The 16597-nt window shown below is 42.3% G+C and overlaps 1 protein-coding gene across 5 annotated transcripts in view; it reads right to left on the reverse strand.

Annotated features, from left to right (window-relative positions):
* inpp4aa (inositol polyphosphate-4-phosphatase type I Aa) overlaps window positions 1–16597 on the reverse strand; it is a 39625-nt gene that overhangs the window by 21809 nt on the left and 1219 nt on the right. For all 5 annotated transcript variants that reach the window (XM_053234273.1, XM_053234274.1, XM_053234275.1 and 2 more), the window contains exons 2-10: window positions 8648–8940; window positions 8451–8495; window positions 3179–3297; window positions 2941–3057; window positions 2706–2785; window positions 2440–2548; window positions 2062–2152; window positions 1305–1452; window positions 55–185 (exon numbers count right to left, since the gene is read on the reverse strand). In XM_053234273.1, the coding sequence (XP_053090248.1) occupies window positions 55–185; window positions 1305–1452; window positions 2062–2152; window positions 2440–2548; window positions 2706–2785; window positions 2941–3057; window positions 3179–3297; window positions 8451–8495; window positions 8648–8747 (940 nt within the window). In that variant the 5' untranslated portion in view covers window positions 8748–8940. The remainder of the gene's footprint in view (window positions 1–54; window positions 186–1304; window positions 1453–2061; window positions 2153–2439; window positions 2549–2705; window positions 2786–2940; window positions 3058–3178; window positions 3298–8450; window positions 8496–8647; window positions 8941–16597) is intronic.

The following is a 16597-nucleotide window of genomic DNA, read 5'->3' on the forward strand; positions in this document are numbered from 1 at the left end:
TCAGTTATGCATTTGCATGCACTTATAAGTCTATAAGGAGAGGGAATTCTCTACCCTTGTACTCATGCAGGTCACTAAGTGTCTCCTGATAGGTGAGGATGATGGTCTGATATTGAGTGATGATCTGCCTCCTTAGATTCTCCCAACATGGAGACAACTCCCCCAACTCCTCCAGTTCACACACCCTTCACACAGAGAGTATATAACAGGTTTAAGTATCGATATGCAAAAACATAAAATAACCCTACGTGGACTAACACACACATTTACACTAACTTTATTAGGAACACTATACTAATACCAGGTAGGGCCTCCCTTTGCTCTCAAAACAGCCTCAATTCTTCGTGGCATGGATTCCACAAGATGTTAGTAACATTCCTTTGAGATTCTGGTTCATGTTGACATAATTGCATTACGCAATGCAGATTTTTCATGTGCACTTTCATGCTGCAAATCTCCTGTTGTACCACATCCCAAAGGTGTTCCACTGGATTCAGATCTGGTGACTGGGAAGGCCACTGAAGAGCACTGAACTCATTGTCATGTTTATGAAACCTGTTAGAGATGACTTTTGCTTTGTAACATGGTTTGTTTGTTGACACAAGGCAGGTTGGGCCCATGGTTCATGCTGTTGGCATCAAATTCTGACTCTACCATCTGTGTGCCTCAGCAGAAGTCGAGATTCATCAGACCAGGCTATGTTTTTCCAGTCTTCAACTGTCCAGTTTTGGTGAGCCTGTGCCCACTGCAGCCTCAGCTTTCTGTTCTTGGCTGACAAAAGTGGAACCCAACGTGGTCTTCTGCTGTTGATCCTGCCCATCCGCCTCAGATTTCGATGTGTTGTGCATTCTGAGATGTGTTTCTGATCACCAAAATTGTACAGAGTGGTTATCTGAGTTACTGTAGCCTTTCTGTCAGCTTGAACCAGTCTGGCCATTCACCGTTGACCTCTCTAATCAACAAGCCGTTACTGTCAGCAGAACTGCCGCTCACTGGAAGTATCTTCTTTATTGCACTATTCTGAGTACACTCTAGAGACTGTTGTGCATGAAAATCCCAGGAGATCAGCAGTTATAGAAATACTCAAACCAGCCTTTCTGGCACCAACCATCACTGAGATCACATTTTTCCCCCCATTCTGATGGTTGATCTGCACATTATCTGAAGCTGCTGGCCTGTATCTGCATGATTTTATGCATTGCACTGCTGCCACACGATTGGCTGATTAGATAATTTCATGAATGAGTGGGTGTACAGGTGTTCCTAATAAAGTGTTCAGTGAGTGTATATACTATGGGAAATACCTGGCAGCATCTTCCTCCAGTAGCAGCTTTACAAACTGTCTGGGTATGTGAAGTGACAGCACGCTCTCTGCCATCTGTTCCAGGACACGCAGATGGTTCCCATCCGTGGTGGGCAAACGGTACATCCGTGATATTGTACCTCCAAATACTACAACAATTATTCAAACAATATTTTAATTAATATCAACTAATATGCCAATTAATTTCTGAAATTTACACAATATCAGAGAAAAAGGTAAGTTGGAAGTCAGTAATTCTAATCTTTTAATGTTCTAGTTGAATCCTTTTCTGAATGGGAAACCATCCGCTGTCATGTGATTATTAAAATCTTTCCAGGAGGACCACCTGAAAAAGCCTTAAGGGTGCCTGATGCAATCTTTTTTCTTAGAGTGTATTAATGAACGTTACTTCTGTTAAATTAAATGGCATGGAAAACCAGCAAATTAAATGCTTACAAATATACTTACACTGAATGTTTAAGACTCTAATAATACCCACCATTTTGTAGAAATTGCAGTAGAAATTGCAAAGAATTTAGGAGTCTCAGTCAGAATCTCAACCACCCACCACGTCTCATTGAGTTAGAAACGAGGGGGCATATGAATTATGGATTCCTTTTTTCCAAATAACTGCTAAAAATAAACACTGCCTTCAGGACCAATATACAAGATTTTGAAAAACGTTTTTTGAAAATAAGGCAAAATTCCCTTGACAGCCCAACAAACAGCCATTAGTGACAAAATGTTTACACACTAACCTGCCTTCAGAAGTGTGTCTTTGCACAGAGAAGCAGATTTTAATTTCATTCCCATGGATTCAGTCAGACTCTCATCAACAGGTAGGACCATCTGTGATACACAGAGAGCATACAATGGAGGATACAATGTGATGTGTAGCTCATCTAATTATGAATGTCTTTACTACAGTAACTCCCATGATGGCTAAAAATTAACCATGAATATAGTTTATTCAGTTTATTATTATAGTTTATTATAGTGCATCCCATTTCCTTTATTTACTTATAGGTTCTTTAGAGCCAGTTTAATTCTTTTTCTTTTGCGATATAATCATGGTTTTTTTATTCTTCAAGATGCATAATGTGTTTACGTGACTGTACAGTATAAACTCCACTCACCCTGCCATTAATCGTGTCTGAGCGAGCCAATGGGGCTCTCTGGTCTTTCTTCTCCTCTATCTGCCATGCAATAATGGTGATGTTGCCCATCTTCTCATTCTCTGCTGATCTGAGCCATTAAACACAATAAATCTTAAAAATGACATTTCAAAGTGCTACAGCAAATTTTGGGTTGATTTAATAAGCCTTAAATATACAGTATATCATTATGAAGCAATATTAAAGATGTATGTTTCTGTGAGTGTGTTCTGTACTGATTCACATACCTTAGAGTCAGGTGTAGCCTATGATATTTGTCCTGCAGTAGTTCTTTCACTGTGAACATGGCGGAACCAAGTAGGTACATCTGAGGACAACCACACAGAGGTCATGACTCCATGGTGCACAATATAACCACTTTTTGTTAATAGTTAACACCTTTTGTTAAGACACATCTTGGTAAAAATGTGAATGTAAATATTAAATTTTGTATAAAAACATGATCATTGATGATCTTCTCACCGTGCCCTGTGAACGGTCTTTGACATCATAGACAGAAAGTTTCACTTGAGTCTGCTGCGTGATCAGAGAGTCTTGAAAAAAAGCAATGCTACTGAGGAATATTGGGTTGCTTGTACCCTTAAATGAGAAACAAAACACATTCTTTTTAAAGATACATGTTACCATTTCAGTTATAGTCAGTTATAAATATGCTGGGGTAAAAGCAGTAATACTACATGCTCAGTGCAACCTCTCTCACCTCTATGATCTCACTCTGAGCATGCTTCGTCCAAAATGCTTGAGGAGGGGTGGTGCAGCTCACTGCCACAAAGCTACTAGGTTTACGCTCCAATGTTGGAGTCACTAACTCACTGCATGCTGGGAAAAAAGGACTGAAATCATTCATTCATTTATCTTAAGTAACTGCTTTATCCCGGCCAGGGTCACTGTGAATCCCTGTGTCCATCCACCTATCGGCTATATTTAAATAGGAATTATATTCACATTGTTCTGTGCCTTTAGACATGTTATCTTGTACTAATGCTAATTTAACATGGATGGGCAAGAAATTCATTCATTCCCAGTCTAATGCACAACATGTGCAGGTGAACTGCCTTTAGCTTTAAAAATCTGGTGTGTAAAAACACACAGTACAATTATATTTTAAGGGCAATCAGCATATTTAAAATACAGAACTGTGCAAGTCTTAGGTACATACAAAGAAATGCTGTAGCAAATGTTTGTACATAAAAAAAATTATATGGAGTGTCTCTCTGCCAGTGCTCCTGGCAAAAAACAATTTTTTTATATAGATATTTTGGCAAAAAACCTGTTGCTGTTGCCACAAAACGTCTCCAGGTTACGTATGTAACCATGGTTCCCCGAGGGAATGAGACGCTGCATCAAAACGCTATGGGAACGCCTTCAGCGTGACCACGCTCTGAATCACATGTGTAATCAGTTCAATGGATGGGCGAGACGTCACGGGCGGGGTGACGCAGTGACCAGGAAGCTTAAAAGCACCCGCAGTGGATACAGCGGCAGCTTTGAGAATGAACCGAGTGCCCGCAGGGATGCCGGAAGTATGGCACCAAGACGCAGTGTCTCGTTCCCTCGGAGAACCATGGTTACATACGTAACCTGGAGATGTTCCCCTTCAGGAACTCGAGCTGAGTCGAAACGCTATGGGAACGAGTATGTCCACGCCACCAGACTTACAAATCCCTGTCCAGTGTGGAAGAGCACAGCTAGGGCGAGAGAACAAAAGAGCACAGAGTGGCTTGCATGTCGAGGCCATAGAACCCGATGAAAGTCAGGGGCACGGACCAACCCGCAGCGTTGCAGATGTCCTGCATAGGGACACCTGCCAGAACGGCCTTGGAGGCCGCCACACTTCTAGTGGAGTGAGCCTTGACTCCCGAGGGCGAGGGGAGATCAGAGGACTCATAGGCCAGACAGATGGCATCCACGACCCACCGGGCAACTCTGAGGACGTATGCGTCCGGTGCTCACACTGGACTCATAGAGTTAAGCCTCTGCTGGTCGGGCTCCCGAGAGGGAGGAGGACAGAAGGCCTGGAGTATGACAGGCCGTGGTGTAGAGGAGGGAACTTTTAGGAATATACCCCGCTCGAGGGTAGAGAAAAGCTTTGGCCAGACCGGGCGCAAAGTCTAAAAGAGAGGACCACTGAGAGGGCCTGTAGATCCCCAACTCTCTCGAGAGAAGGAGGTTTACAGAAAGCCTCCAGCACCACAGCCAGGTCCCACGGAGGGACATGAGATCGTACTGGAGGCCTCAGCGTCAGTGCACCGCGGAGGAAACAACTGACCACCATGAGGGGCGTGACAGGCCGCAAAGGCCACCACGTAGACCTTCAAGGTGGAGAGGGTCAACCCTGTGGAGAATCGGACCTGCAGGAACTCCAGCACTGTACCAACTAGGCAGTTAACTGGGTCGAGCTGGTGGTCTCCGCACCAAGAAGTGAAAAATCTCCACTCAGGGCGTACAGTTTTCTCGTTGAGGGAGCTCTGGATTGGAGAATGGTCTCAACAACCTCGGTTGAGAGACTGGAAGCTACGAGTTGTGCCCCCCCAGAGGTCACACCCACAGCCTCCACAACTCCGGGCAGGGGTGGAAGCCCGTCTGTGAGAGGAGGTCCCTCCTGACGGGGATCTCCCATGGAACGCCGTCGAGGTGAGAAATCGGGTCCGAGAACCGTACTCGGCCTGGCCAGAATGGAGCTACCAACAACAGAAGGACCCCGCCCTGGCGCACTCTCTCCAGAGCTCCCGGGAGCAGAGCAATCGGGGGAAAGACGTACAGACAAAGCCTCCTCCAGGTCTGTACATGGCATCCAGTCCGAGAGGAGCTGGATGAGACAGAGAGAACCAGAGGGGACAGTGCGATATCTCCTGAGTCGCAAACAGATCCACCTGGGCCAAACACTCTCCATATTTGCTTCACCATCTCAGGGTGAAGTCTCCGTTCCCCGGGCCTCGGCCCCTGCCTCGACAGGATGTCTGCTCCCATATTGAGATGCCCAGGGATGTAAACTGCTCCCAACAGGAGGAGTTTCCCCTAGGACCACACGAGGATCTGGTGTGCCAGCCTGTAAAGGGGGGCGCTAACGCAGACCTCCCCGGTGGTTGACGTAAGAGACCACCTCTGTGTTGTCGGGGCGCACCAACACATGGCGAACTCTTAGTTGGACGCAGCTGCCATCAAACCCAGCAGTTTCTGGAACTGCTTTACACTAAGTGACCGGCCTTCTCTCTCTCTCGTGACTGCTGTGAGGATTGACCAATCTGAGCAGGAGACAGACGTGTCTGCATCGTGGTCGAATCCCACACCATGCCCAGATAAGTGGTTCTCTGTACTGGAGAAAGCACACTTATCTTGGCTTTTAGTCTTAACCCCAGCTCTTCATGTGGGCGAGAACGACATCTCGATGCCGAACCGCCGCCTGCTCCGATTGAGCTAATATCAACCAATCCTTGAAATAATTCATTATGCGCATGTCCTGGAGTCGCAGAGGAGCCAGAGCAGCATCTACCAGTCCTCGGAGCTGATCTGAGACACGACTTGTTTGATTGTGAGCATCCTGAACTTCAGTCGCATGACTGAGCGGTTCAATTGACGCAGATCTAAAATGGGACGCAACCCTCCATCCTTCGTTGGAACGATGAAGTACCAGCTGTAGAACCTGGACTCTCTTTTGTGAGGAGGGACCACCTCGATGGCCTCCTTCCTCAAGAGAGTGTTTACTTCTTGTTGTATTACCAGAGCCTGCGTGGGGCCCACAGAGTGGGAAGAACCCTGGAAAAACGAGGCACTGGAGAACCCAATTGGATTCGGTAGCCTCTCTCTACAGTATGCAGGACCCATTGAGACACATTTGGCAGAAGTTTCCATGCCAAATAGTCTACTAAGGGAATCAGTCTCTCAAGACTGACCTCTGGTGTAATGAGAGCGGCTAGCTCGGTGCCCTGAAGCGGCGGACCGGCAGGGGATGGCCAAACTAGCTGCTCTGGAGACCCCCGAAGAGGTAGCGAGCCTCTAAGTACCGCTATGTTCCTGGGCGGAAACTGAGAGAAGCGCTCGTCGGAGACCGCTGCGCCCTGAAGCACCATGGGTGGCAGGGTTGGCAGATCGATCTCCTGAGGGCACTGAGGAGAGACGGGCACCGTATGATGAGGTGTACACCACTCTTCCCCAGAGAGGCCTGCCCTCAGAGGTCCTGGGCCACCAGCGTCAGGACTTCTTGGCCGAGGTCTTTTTAGACAGAAGACTGGTCCGCAGATCCGGCTTCACCCTAGAAGACCTCGGCCTTGTTTTTGTGCCTCCTGGTATGAGGCACTGGTACACGGAGGGGGCTGCTCCCGCCCGGCAGCCCCAAGAGCTAGAGAGCAGCGGGGGAGGAACCGCTGGCTCGTCTGAGCTCGGAACGATGAAGTACCGGATGTAGAACCCGGACTCTCTGTCGTGAAGAGGGACCACCTCAATGGCCTCCTTCCTCAGGAGAGTGTTTACTTCTTGTTCCATTACCAGAGCCTGCTCAGAAAAGTAGGAAGAACCCCACAAAACGAGGCGCTGGAAAACCGAATTGGATTCGGTAGTCTCTCTCTACAGTATGCAGGACCCATTGAGACACTCTCGAGACTGACCTCTGGTGTAATGAGAGCGGCTAGCTCGGTGCCCTGAAGCGGCGGACCGGCAGGGGACGGCCGAACTATCTGCTCTGGGAACCTCAGAAGAGGTAGCGAGCGTCCCATTCCCGCTACGTTCCTCGGCGGAAACTGAGAGAAGCGCTTGCCGGAGACCGCTGCGCCCTGAAGCACCATGGGTGGCAGGGTTGGCAGAATGATCTCCTGAGTCTAGAAAGGCCTCCCCCATGACCTCGACACTCGGTGTGGATGTCGGGGACGAAAGGTAGGCTCCGGCGTGGAGGTGGCGGCTCCTCAAAGAAAGCCTTCCGGGAGCGAAGCACACGCAGCGGCAAACGCACGCAATGCGGGCTCCTAAGCAGACAACGCACAGACCGTGTGTATCCCCACCCCTAATATAGCGCGAGCAGCGAGAAACACACCGCATAAAATGCTGCCCGTTCTCGCCTCATGTTTTGTCTTTTTGCGAGTTTAGGCATGCCGCGGCGAAAGCGAAACCACATAAAAGTACCAGTGGATCTGGCGGATGAGGAAATCAAATCCATTTGTGAACCCCATGAGTGTAACCACCGCTCTGCCTCGGCAGAAGCGGGGCCAGGGCTGCGAGGAACGCTGGTGAAGGCTCCCTCCTCAAAGAGAGCCTTCCGGGACCGAAGCGCACGCAGCGGCAAACGCTCGCAATGCGGGCAGCCGGCTCAGCATCAGACTGACACTCACAGAGTGCTTGCTGAATGACAGAAAGCTGCCGCTGTATCCACTGCGCGTGCTTTTAAGCTTCCTGGTCGCTACGTTACCCCGCCCGTGATGTCTCGCCCATCCATTGGACTGATTACACATGTGATTCAGAGCGTGGTCACGCTGAAGGCGTTCCCATAGCGTTTCGACGCAGCTCGAGTTCCTGAAGGGGAACAACGTTTTGACAGAAGATCTTTCAACTAAAATCCAGAACACATGTTATTAACCACAAAGAAATTTTTGGCCAAAAAAAACCCCCCTCTCAGCCCCCTTACTTGACCCTTATTGACAATCTGGTGTCTCAATCAAGAAGGACTGAGCTAGAATACAGGTTTGAAGTACCAGTATTCAAGAGGCCATCTGAAGAAGTATATTTCTTTTCTACTGAATCATTAATTAAGATTGCTGTAAATATATTTCATTGCTTGATGAGCTAATTTGATAATTTCCAAACATTTTACTCAGCAACATTATATAACGGGAATAAACCATCCCCTCATTCCTTGCTCACCCAAAGAGGAAATAAAGTGATTAGTGGTGGAATATCCATAAAGGCATAAAGATGATCAGAGACCTCCTTAGATCAAATATATTTTTAATTATTACAGTGGTATGTTTCTGTCTGCTACTTACCCAGACTAAACTCCAACACTGGCTCATCAGGATCCTGACTGTTTCCTAAACACAGATTATTCTGAATACATTATCTTTGTAAGTTAGCACATGAGTAATGATTACAATTTACAGAATTAATCATAAATCATAAAATAAATTAAAAATAATGCAGTATTCAGCAACCAAATAACAGAACTACTCTGTTTATTTCTTACCTGTCAGTGTCAGCCCTATCATTTCAGAAGCAATATCGAATGTGTTGGCACGGTACACAGACCAGGGTCGGTGACGAGGACTGCGCTCTTTCCCCGCCATTTTTGTAGCAATTAAAAAAAACCTCTGGAATTTTGGAGACTGAAGTTGGACAGCAGTATTGATAGTATGGATGGGATGGAGAATAGGATGAGGACAACTGCCCTCACACCTTTATACCTTGGGTGTAAAGAAAGTGTGATGGTGAGGTGTGTAGGCCTGCTTCACTCCATAAACTAGACTTCTAAAGAAAAACCTGGACAGAGAAGGGGGGGGGGGGGGGGGTGGAATTATGAATAAATATCAAATTCACAACACCCGTCAAAAATTTCCAAGACAAATTAGGCACAGAGTCTCAGATATGCTTAATGTGAGGATTTTAAGTAGATAGACATTCCTGTCTGTTATTCATTTGTGCTCAAAGGAAATTTCCAAAGAATTGAGGGATTTAATCATGAATTTATGAATTGTGGAAAGCTTATCTAACACTGCTGTACTACTCAAGAATAAACTCTTAACAGCAGCTTGGACTGACACTAGCTGGAAATGCTATTTCTCTGAACATAGCAGGTATATCTCATCACAAGTATACGAACCATAAAAATAGGGAACGTTTTAAGAGATCTTGCTTAGGATCACAAGATGCATGGTCATGGTTTCATTCAAAAAGAAGATGCACTATGCATTATTTCTGAAAACCTGGCTGTTTTCTGGAACTGATCAAGCAAGGCTGAGAGAAAGAAATGTGGCAGAAAGCATAAGTTCTTATATGCACAAAAACTTCACCAAAGTTTAAAAAAGTACTTTAGAACTTCCACTTTGTACTTCTCCTATTTTGAATTTCACATGTTCGATAATAGATATGAACTTTATGCTAATTTTTTGTGCCTTTTTTGTGTTTATCACAGCTGAGAGCTTCATGGGGGGTTTGGTGATTCATACATTGTGATGACATTCTTCTGAAGAGCTCATTACTACATATACGATCTAAACAGTGAATCAACATGCATTTATTTGTCTTGCCTTTTTCAGAAATGGCCAAGTTTCTGCAACAAATTTCTACCCTTCACACCAACATGAGCTCCTTTTTAAAAGCTGAGATGGTTCAAAGAGGTGTGAGAAGAACGGAAGCTGAGATATTAATTAAAGTGAAGCAGAAAAAAAGGGACAGGCAGAACCAATGATGAGACAGGTTTGCAGATTATATATCCCTGCAGTGTTGGCAGCTGAAGCTGGGTACATTTGCTGAAATGCTCCCTTTGTATCACCATAGAATTAAAACCCAAGCCCCATTACCAAAACATTCAAAGGCACAGGGCTATAAAACATTATTAGTACAAAAATTCTTTTTTCTTTTTTTTTTTTGTTTGTTTTCTACTAAAATGGGTAAACAGCACAATAGTCAATGTAGTATGTACATTAAATAAATAGGCATATATGCATGTGCTGATATATAAAAATGGACCGATTTTAGCCTCGACAGAAGGTAGTGGGCTCTCCTCTGGTATTGGATGGTTTGGCTCCGTTGCAGCCTACAGCATTAAAGTCACCCAACAACCCACAACCATCCATCTGACTGTCTATCCTATTGATATCTCAAAGAGATTGTGCCTCAGTGTTTTAATAATAAATGCACTGTTATGTTTTACCCACAGTGAACATGGCTGTGTTGGCAATATGCTCACAAAGACTGCTGATAAAAGAAGAAAATAAATGAAACATCAGAACTATAATCAGAACTGCTGTAGCTAAAGATCAGCACTGATATTTCACAGTGCTTATCTCTCACCCCTTACCCAGGCTTAGAGCTGATTTTCTATAATATATATATATATATATATATATATATATATATATATATATATATATATATATATATATATTATAGAAAATCAGCTCTAAGCCTGGGTAAGGGATAAATATATATATATATATATATATATATATATATATATATATATATATATATATATATAAATTTAAATATATTTATTTATATATTTTATTTCACTTTAACATATACATTAATGAAGGGAAAACAATGATCATGAAACAATAACTTTTCAAAAAGCAGTCTTTCTCTGTTAATAGAGAAGGATGCAAAAAGAACACTATTCAACCAAAATTCATTTTTAAAATAGAATTCAAGTTGGAGTACTGTTAATGTAATATTACATGGATTCATTGTGCTGTAACCCGCAATGCTCCTTCCTGAAGTGTGACTCATGATCATGAATCAGACATTTCTCCTTTGTCAGTTCCCACACAGCATAGAGGCTGCCTATCCTTCCTCACATGTGAACCTGTCTCTCTTTCTCCAGTGGGAACGTGAACACATACGACAAAGAATCAAAACATCATTTATTCTATTTGATTCAGAAATAAATGCATACAGCATAATTTAGCAATATCACATGGGCAAGAGTGCTGCTATACTGAAGTCTCTATTCAACCACAGCTGGATAAAGCGTTGCGTGTTGCCATGCGATGCACTGACTGACTGCCAGCGTGTAGTAAGTGCAGTAACCGATTCAGTGTTCAGTGTAACAAACTATTGCTAGAACTGGAATTTTAAGTAGCGAACACAAACGTAGAGTGATACAAACAGTGAAATGCACCAATGCTGTTATACTAAATCTCAGCACTCTTGGAACGTAGCTTGTCCAATCAGGGAACCAGAAATAACTGTTGTGTAATATGTAATAATGTCAGAATATTAAATTTTGTGCATTTTGTGCAATATTAAATTAGGCTGCATCAAGCTCCTCTTCATTTGATCATTACAGGCGACTGATGCAGACTTTTTTAGCCAGAGGTCAGCATTTACAATAAATCAGTGATTCACACAAATGAGTTTCACTAATGTAACTACCACTAAGTCTTTAATGTGTCTAAATAATGCTATTTTAACTAAGGCAATGTTTAAAAGAATTCTTGTCATATGTATATGTATTTATCTATTGCTCTATCTAGCTTACCTATTACTAACAAATGAGGAACCTGCTTGGTTGGCTGATTAACAAGCGTGCTATCTAATGACTAGAAAACCTTAACATACCGATTTAGACAACACTAAATTTGGCAAGGCACACAGTTTACCAGCACACACATTTGCATAATATTACTTTATATAACATATAATTAAAATGGAGGTTACTTATGAAACACTACAGACAAACATTAAAAACACTGCGGCCAAATCCCTATGCTCCTCTTCTATTGACAGAAAAGATTTGACCTCTGTGGCAGAGAGCTCATGTCAGCCAGACCCTTCTCAAGCCAGCTGCATCTTCCTTTATTCATGATACTGTCTTGTCTTCCATTTGTGCCCAATAAGGAAGTTTAAGGGAAACTTCTCTCTATTTGTGCTTGAGTCTTCTCTGTTACAATCTTTCAGTGCACTTACTGGGTGTTGTCTATATATTTTGGGAAAGGCCCACATATGGGTGTGATGGTCATGTGTCCACATACTTTTGGCCATATAGTGTACTTTATTAGTCCAGTAATAGTCTACCACAAATAATGCACAAAATACTTCCTGCACAGAAAAACCAGTGGTTTACAGACTGCCTGAAATATAATGCCCGAAAGATAACATCAACATCAAAGTAAATCCAGTCAGGTGACAAAGTGTTCTTTACAACACTGAAGATGTATCGTGTGATGATTCCTATGGTGCAGCAGTTACATTATCTATTTTCCCCTAGCACTGGACCCTTTTCTTCATCATGGGCAATTTAACAACCCTGATTAATGGCAGCCTCCTGTGCTATTTTTATAAGCCAGAAAAATGGTTAATAAAAAGATCCCAATCAAAACAGACAGACATTCTGTCCTTTGTCTCTCTGAAAGCTGGCTAAATCTACTTTTGCTATCTCTCCTTCACATCACAGCACTGTAGTCTCTTCAATATCTACATTAACTGTTAGCATGTAGGTCGCTTTAAATATGATCAGAAAGTAAGTACGGAGGAAAAGGCTGAACTGGGTGCAGTTGACCAGTTTCAAAGCCAATAAGCAGCAGATGGTAAACTGAAGGAATATTTATGGAACAACTCAGCGATTAGTAACTGAAATAGATTGCCCAACATTTGTTCAGTAAACAAGCTGAGTCAGATGATATAAGAGCAGCATGATCACAGACCACCTTCTTGCCCAACTCCTGTGATCAAACATGGCATTCCCTAGTTCATCTCCTTTATGTGTGCTGAGTCCTGGAAAAGAAATCTAGTCATTAGAACCTCAAGTACCTCTTTGACATGAACCAACATCAGGATCTGGCAGAATGAATTCTTTATTGATCCCTGAGGGAAAAAGCGTTGCACAAGGATACTCCAAAAATTTCTTTATGATAATTACCAAAAAAGTAAGCTATAAATAGAGTGATGTAGCCTCTTCATAAGAAACCTAAACTAGACCCTAATGAATTATCAAATTACAGACCAATTTCAAACCTTCCGTTTATATCTAAAATACTAGAAAAGGTTGTGTCTGCTCAATTATGCTCCTTCTTACAGGAAAACAATATCCTTGAAGAATTTTAGTCAGGTTTCAGGCCCCATCATGGCACAGAAACTGCGCTAGTAAAAATCACAAATGACTTGTTTTTAGCCTCGGACCAAGGCTGCATCTCAATATTAGTCTTACTTGATCTTAGTGCTGCATTCGACACTATAGATCATAACATTCTCGTAGATCGCTTACAAAATCACATAGGTATTCAGGGACAGGCATTAAAATGGTTTAGATCCTACCTGTCTGATCAATACCATTTTGTAGATTTAAATGGAGAACTATCCAGTGTAATGCCAGTGAAATATGGGGTTCCACAAGGATCAGTTTTAGGACCTCTGCTGTTCTCAGTTTACATGCTTCCCTTGGGTAACATCATTAGAAGACATGGGATTAGTTTCCATTGTTATGCTGATGATACCCAGTTATACATCTCATCAAAACCAGATGAAATAAATAAATTGTCTAGATTAACTGAGTGTGTTAAAGATATAAAAGATTGGATGACTGATAATTTTCTATTACTAAATCCTGATAAGACAGAAATATTACTTATTGGTCCAAAAACCAGTACACAAAAGCTCTTACAATTCAACTTGCATTTAGAAGGATGTACTATTACTACTAGCTCGACAATGAAAGACCTGGGCGTAATATTAGACAGCAGCTTGTCTTTTGAAAATCATGTTTCCAATATTACTATAACTTCTTCCACCTTAGAAACATCGCCAAGCTTAGGAACATTTTATCTGTATCTGATGCAGAAAAGCTAGTTCATGCATTCATGACCTCCAGACTGGACTATTGTAATGCATTGCTAGGTGGTTGTCCTGCATCTTCAATAAACAAGCTACAGTTAGTCCAGAATGCAGCCGCCAGAGTTCTTACTAGGTCAAGAAAAGATGATCACATAACCCCAATATTATCATCCCTGCACTGGCAACCTGTTAAGTTTAGAATTGATTATAAACTAGCACTACTTACATACAAGGCTCTAAATGGTTTAGCTCCCACGTATCTAGCCAGTCTTCTAACACGTCACAATCCACCACGCTCCTTAAGATCTCAAAACTCCGGACTTCTGGTAGTTCCCAGAATATCAAAGTCTACAAAAGGGGGTAGAGCATTTTCGTATTTAGCTCCTAAACTTTGGAATAGCCTTCCTGACAGTGTTCGGGGCTCAGACACAGTCTCCCAGTTCAAACGTAGATTAAAGACATATATCTTTAGCCAGGCATACACTTAATACATACCATAACCTTGTACTTCAGTACATCTGATTAATTGCACATTATGATTTAGGACTTACTAATATTATGAACAGCAGCTACGCTAATTCCTTTCCACTTGTTTCCCTTCTTCTACCCATCCCGAGGCACACAGAGATTGTGCCAGCTCCAGTAGACAGAGGCCAACCCTACGAGGATCCTGAAGCATCCAGCGATGGACCTGCTCCAGCTGGTTTCTGCCTCGTGAGGATTTGGGTGTTCAAAGCAACGCTGCCAACCCTATGTGGACTTTGAGGAAGACAACAACCTCCAAATTAATATATACATAAAATTCTATGTGACTATAAATAAATGCAGAAAGGACATTGTTCATATCACAGGGATGGGTTCCCTTTTGAGTCTGGTTCCTCACAAGGTTTCTTCCTCATACAGTTTTTCCTTGCCACAGTCACCTCAGTCGCCTCAGGCTTGCTCACTAGGGATAATTTTGTCTAACATGTAGGACTGTTTGCATGTTTTTGTTTCTGTTTGCATGCTTTTTGTTTCTTATGTTCTGTAAAGCTGCTTTGAGACAATGTTCATTGTTAAAAGCGCTATATAAATAAAATTGAATTGAATTGAATTGAATGTATGGATGATGAACTGGCAAGTGATCATATTCATGTGTCAAAATAAAATAGAGTACCAGACTATAGCAGCAATAAAACAGAGCTGACTGGAATGACTAAACAAATAAATAATGCAGAAAACTGTGAAATGTGAAAGTGGGATTGGGCTGTATATTGTCCTAAAAGCACTGTCAATTTTGTCCAGAGTTATAGAGTCTGATAGCGGCAGGTATAAAGGACCTCCTGTACTGCTCCTTGCTGTACCATGGGTCTGGATCAGTTCTGTGATGCACATTAGTATTCCATAATCATTGTTTACAATCATCTGTATCTTTAAGTATGCTGGTCAGTGTGTTATTTCACAGAAGGCATAATGACTTAATATCATTCTACAGACACTGAATCTAAGCATATTATTTTCTATACTAACTCCATTTTATCCACTACAAATTCTCATAATAATACATCACATACATATGCCTGCAATATGCCTTAAGATACACATTAATGAGGGGAAAACAAGGATTATGAAACATTAATATGTGTCACAAACCAGCTGAGCCCCTGTAGCTATAATTATAGTTTTAAATATACTAAACTAATTATAATGTAAATAGTGAAGTTACATCTGTAAAAGGTAACCAACTAAACTGTGAATAATTGATGACAAAATATATGTAAAAACAGGATTCGCCATGCTTTGTTATACTGTTATACAGTGGAGTACAGCACAAATTTGTCTATGAATATGGACATTTGCTGTTGCATATCCATGACAGACCTTGTTAATAATCACTGCTGTCTTGCAGCTTGCAGCAAAGGTTGAAGTGGACTCCCTGCTAGGAAAAATCTTGCTCAACCGACCCAGTTAAAGAGCATCCCTCCCCACTCCAAAGATACTGTCAGAACCGCCTGCACTGCACATCTTCATTCCATCCAGCTTTTCCACAAATAACTGTTTTGTGCTCTTTTTAACTGTCTCTGAATGTTTCACTCATAATGTTGGAGCACAAACTGTACAATTCCATAGTGGACAATTCCTTATTGATACAAACGCAGGATCGGCTACATGTGGTCTATGGAATGATTTTTTTTTTCATTTTGTTTTAACCATTAAGGAAACACAAGAAGGGAAATGTTAAAATATTTAATTTGCACAGAAAGTGACAGTTATATATATATATATATATATAAAAAACTGTCACTTTCTGTGCAAATTAATTCAAATTAATCCTGTCTGAAGATGATGGAGCTTTTACTATACACTTATAATACTAATACAGTACAAATATGAACATGGGTACAAGAACGTTTTGCATTTTCCCCAAGGTGTTTCTTCTCATGCATACATAATTTTCTTGGATTTCTATATGAGAACCACTAATATGAATACAGACATCATATTCCTGTTTTGACAAGCAGAGTTAGGCCAAGAGTCTGTTGTAGCAGCTCACTGCTGTAACAGCATTAGGTCTAGACTCAATCATTTCTACCAACACCATTGGCTACTGGCCTGAAACTCTGGCCTTGGTGTTTGATTTCCTGCTGTGCAGCAGTTTAAACCT

Source organism: Pangasianodon hypophthalmus, chromosome 5, assembly GCF_027358585.1.
Source record: "Pangasianodon hypophthalmus isolate fPanHyp1 chromosome 5, fPanHyp1.pri, whole genome shotgun sequence".
NCBI classification, from domain to species: domain Eukaryota; kingdom Metazoa; phylum Chordata; class Actinopteri; order Siluriformes; family Pangasiidae; genus Pangasianodon; species Pangasianodon hypophthalmus.